This window comes from Cryptomeria japonica, chromosome 10 (assembly GCF_030272615.1).
Source record: "Cryptomeria japonica chromosome 10, Sugi_1.0, whole genome shotgun sequence".
NCBI lineage: Eukaryota > Viridiplantae > Streptophyta > Pinopsida > Cupressales > Cupressaceae > Cryptomeria > Cryptomeria japonica.
In genome coordinates, this window is record NC_081414.1 from 888,773,071 (window position 1) to 888,777,796 (window position 4,726).

At 36.3% G+C, this 4,726-nt stretch overlaps 1 protein-coding gene and 1 non-coding gene across 2 annotated transcripts; one reads left to right on the forward strand and one right to left on the reverse strand.

Annotated features, from left to right (window-relative positions):
- Positions 1-823: 823 nt before the first annotated feature.
- On the reverse strand, positions 824-895 carry TRNAW-CCA (transfer RNA tryptophan (anticodon CCA)). The gene has a single exon. It is a non-coding gene; the product is annotated as a tRNA-Trp (tRNA).
- A 1,874-nt stretch (positions 896-2,769) lies between these two features.
- Positions 2,770-3,543, forward strand: LOC131859351 (uncharacterized). Its single transcript, XM_059212985.1, has one exon. The coding sequence runs from the start codon at positions 2,770-2,772 to the stop codon at positions 3,541-3,543; it is 774 nt and encodes a 257-aa protein (XP_059068968.1).
- Positions 3,544-4,726: the final 1,183 nt, after the last annotated feature.

Here is a 4,726-nt window from a genome sequence, read left to right on the forward strand (position 1 = left end):
AAGGAGGTCAAACTTTCATGACCATAAAATGTGGCAAAGGTTGAGAAATAAACTCAACAAAGTTGACTAAAGCATTCAAAAATGATGATAAAATCCAAAACATGTTCGATTAACTCTTTCTTAACACAAAAGAGACAAGTGATTCCTAATGAAAAGCTTGATATGAAAGAGTTTCCATATAGTGAGTTAAGAGTAAGCATCTACTCTAGATTATCAAATATGAAATGAACTAACTAATCTTATAGAGTACACTGTATTAGAAGTGAGGGCAAAATTACATCAGTTTGAGAAAGAAAAGAAAAAGTCACAAGCATTATACTATTTCTGATGTTTCAAGAAATTGGAGTGACATCAAGTGAGATAAAAGAAAAGAGCTCTAATATTGAAGGACGTCTTTAACTTAATAGTATGTATTTAGCATCATGTTACGAGCTTTGTTGTGATGTATGCATCTTTATATTTAAGAATATAGTGTGGTTACCCTTAGAATCTACTTGACGTAAGGATATTTTAAAATTCGAGTGAAGCTACCTTGATCCTCGTTTAAAAGGCACATGCAGTACATATGTATTTTTATTAAAAGTTTATTTATACAATCATTGCACTAAGGAAAGTATATAAATCTAATTTTTTCAAACTAACTATTAACATGAGCGGGGATGTAGCTCAGATGGTAGAGCGCTCGCTTAGCATGCGAGAGGTACGGGGATTGATACCCCGCATCTCCAATTTTCATTTTTTTTTCATTAAAAAATGAAACTGATGTGATCGCGACTTGACCTACAAAATGAAACTGACATGATCGAGCACCTGACCTACAAAATGAACCTGACGTGAATCGAACACGCAACCTTCTGATCTGGAGTCAGACGCACTACCATTGCGCCACAGATCCCAACTAGAATTGAAGTCAGACGCACTATAATTGTCCCATGGATCCTAATTAAAAATATATTGGATAATGTTGTTATAAAATTTTATATGTACGTTCTTACACACAATCCCAACATTGAACTTTACTATGTTAACAAGTTTTCGCTGGTTGTCCTAAAATTGGAAGTGTTTTCACATTATACGATTGATAAAATAATATTTTTTTTTCCAAAACAAATCAAAATATTGAGGCAAAGTTAATTATATTTATATTTTACAATTATTCTATTAAAGATTTATTTTTTTATTATTCTTAAAATTTTGAAGAATAAAAATGGTGATTTGTATTAATGGGAAAAGATATAATTTAAAAATATTTTTTAATATCGTAATATATGATGATTAAATTGTAAGCATGGAAACTAAAACTAATCTTTTTTAAACTATAAGAAGTGAACTTTCTTATAATATGATCATTAAATTGTAAGAATGAAAAATAAAACTAATCTTTTTTAAACTATAAGAAGTGATCTTTACTATAATATGATCATTAAATTGTAAGCATGGAAACTAAAATTAATCTTTTTCAAACTATAAGAAGTGTATTGATTTTTGTTTAGCTCAGAAGGTGGAGTAGAGTTGCTTTAAAGCAACTCAAGTTGGATATTTAGAAACAACTTTTTTTTTCTTTAAAATAATATTTCTAAGTTTGTGAGGTTGAGTAAAACCAAGAGTGATTTTATATATGATTTAAAGCCAAAGAAAGTAAAGAAATATTATTTTCTTGCAAGCTAAGTAAAGCAGCTGGGTTCTATATAAGTAAGATTGCTGTAGCAAACTTATATTGTATTTTTGAAGAGAAAGTTTGTTGTTAGGCTGAATAGAAGATCCAAAGTTTGCAGGTTTTTCCCCACACTGAGATTTCCTGGCTTCTGTATTTATTTATTTTGTTTCCACTATTATTTGTTGTTAATTAACCTAGAGTATTGATTGTTATAAATCAGATAGAGTTTCTATTCTTTGAATTTATTGTGCAATTAATTTGTAGCTGGGTTATAAGAAATTAACATGGTATCAGAGCTCTAAACTCTTAATACAAAGCCAAGATTTGATGCAGATTTCAAGAAAAAAAAAATCAGATTTTCATCTCTAGTTTCTTTTGTTGCAATGGCAACCAGTGTTCGATATGAAGACAAGCTTGAGGGTGCTTCTAACTTCTTACAGTGGAAGGTTCAAATTACATCTGTTCTCTAGGAGAACAGGTTATGGATCTACGCTAGTACAAAAGTGACTCCACCAGCAAATGATCCTATTGCCCTAGATTCGCATGAAATCAAGGAGGCCAAAGCTCAGAGGATTATCCTTGATGGGGTGAAAGATCTTTTGATTCCTCATCTATCTGGGAAAGACACTACCAAGGAAATGTGGGATACACTCACAAAACTCTATCAGAGTGACTATTAGAGTTGTAAGATGATGCTCAAAGACAAATTGCATGACTCCAAGATGTCCAAGGGCGAGAGCGTGATCTCTTACTTGTCCAGTTTGACATAGGTTAGGGATGAGTTGGTTGTTGTTGGAGAAACCATTGTTGAAAATGAGCTTGTGCGAATAGCCCTGAATGGATTTTCAAAGCACTAGTAAGTGTTTGTCAAATGCATTGTTGGTTGAGATCGCCTAACCGACTAGGCAAGGCTTTGGGATAATTTTGTCTAGGAGGAGATCTGTGAAAGTTCTCATTGAGCAGGCCAGCCAAAGAAGATTGAGGATGAAGAAAATATTTCTCTTGCAAGCAAGGGTAAACAAAAATTCAGTAAAGGGAAAACTGAAGGATCTTCTTCCAAGGATGGGAAGAAGAAAGATCTGAGCGAGATAAAGTGTTTTTGCTGACATCAGATGGGTCACTATGCTAGTCAATACCCGAATAAGAAAAATAAGGGCAAGCAAAAGAAGCAAGTTGCAACTACTGCAAAGGTGGAAGAGTTCGCAACACAGTTTGACAATGAGTTTTCACTCATTGCTTGTCTCTCAAGTTCATTTGCCAACAGTGTTTGGTATATTGATAGTGGGGCTTCCTGCCACATGATGGGAGTCAAAGAATATTTCACCAAGTTGGAGGAGAAGAAGTTGGATTTCTATAATAAGCTTGGAGACAATGCCAAGTACCATGCAACTGGTGTTGGCATAGTCAAGTTTCAGAGGGAGTTTGGCAAACCTTTTTTTGTGGAGGACATGTTGTATGTTCTTTGCATGACAAAGAATTTAATCTCTGTTTCTACTTTAGAGGACATGAGTTACATCGTGACCTTTGAAGAGGGAAAAGTCTATATTCGTCCTAAGAATTCCAAGGTAGAAAAAGTGATTGGAGTCAGGTATGGTATCTTGTTTCGGTTACACTTTGAGCCAACACATGCGTTGGTGAGTAACAACAGAGGGCTTGGAGAATTGTGGCATAGGAAGATGGCACATCTTCACCGTGGAGCACTTAATGTGCTCAAAGAAATAGTGACGTGGCTGCCTAAGATGAAGGTTGAAAAGCATGAGGTGTGCAAGGGATGTGCTCTTGGGAAATATGCCAAGACCAATTTCCAAGCAGTGATACTAGATCTAAAGGGATTTTGGATCTCATACACTCAAATGTATGTGGACCCATGTCAACAGGATTCTTGAGTGGGTATAAGTATTATGTTACCTTCATTGATAATTTCTCCAGAAAGACGTGGATATATTTCATGAAGAATAAAGATGAAGTCTTCAATAGATTCAAAGAGTTTAAGGTGCTCGTGGAGAACCAAACAGGGATGAAGATAAAGATACTGAGGTCTGATAATGGAGGCGAGTATACCTCGAATGCCTTAAAAGATTTTTGTGCTCAGGAAGGTATCAAGAAAGAGTTGACAGTTCCGTACAACCCTCAACAAAATGGGGTTGCTAAATGGAAAATAGGGCTATAGTTGGGGCAACGAAGGCCATGCTTCATGATCAGGATCTGCCTTGGTTTTTATGGGCAGAAGCTTGCAATACAACTGTGTACTTGCAGAATAGGAGTCCACACAAAGTGCTGGGAAAATTGACTCCAGAAGAGGTGTTCACCGAGAAGAAACCAATTTTGGGGCACATTCACATATTTGGATGCCTTGTGTACTCTCATATTCCTGTGGAGAAGAGAACCAAGTTGGAACCACCTGCAGAGAAGGGTATCCTTGTGGGATACAATGAAACTTCTAAGGCCTATCGGAATTACATTCCTTCCCTTAGGAAAATAGTTGTTTGCAGAGATGTGAAGTTCGAGGAGGGAAGGGCTCTTCAGAAGTATGGTAGTTTGGTAGAGGTTCAAGAGGAGGAGCAAGCACCTAAGGTTGAGGCTACACATATTCCTCAGACTTCAATAACGCAAGCTGAAGAATATAGCACACAGGTCGAGCAAGTTAATCAAGGGGAGGAATAGATGATTCCTCAGCCTCAGACTCCTATCACAGGGAGTAGGAGAAATAGGGTGGCTGAGAAAACATTGAGAGAGGCTCAGGAGTATGTTAGTGATCCTAAAGATCCAGTTAGATAGAGAAAGGCTTCCAAACATTTTTTTGGTTATATGACACTTATGAGTAAACTGTTTGAGGTGGAGCCTTCCAACTTTAATGAGGAATCCAAGCATCAGGTTTGGAGGGATTCCATGGTGGAAGAGTATTCTTCTATCATGAAGAATAGCGTGTGGGAGGTAGTGCCATGACCTGAAAACAAGTTAGTGATACGGTCAAGATGGTTGTACAAGATTAATCATATTGTAGATGGTAGTGTGGAAAAGTTCAAAGTCTGATTTGTGGCTAAGGGGTTTTCTTAGAAGGAGGGGATC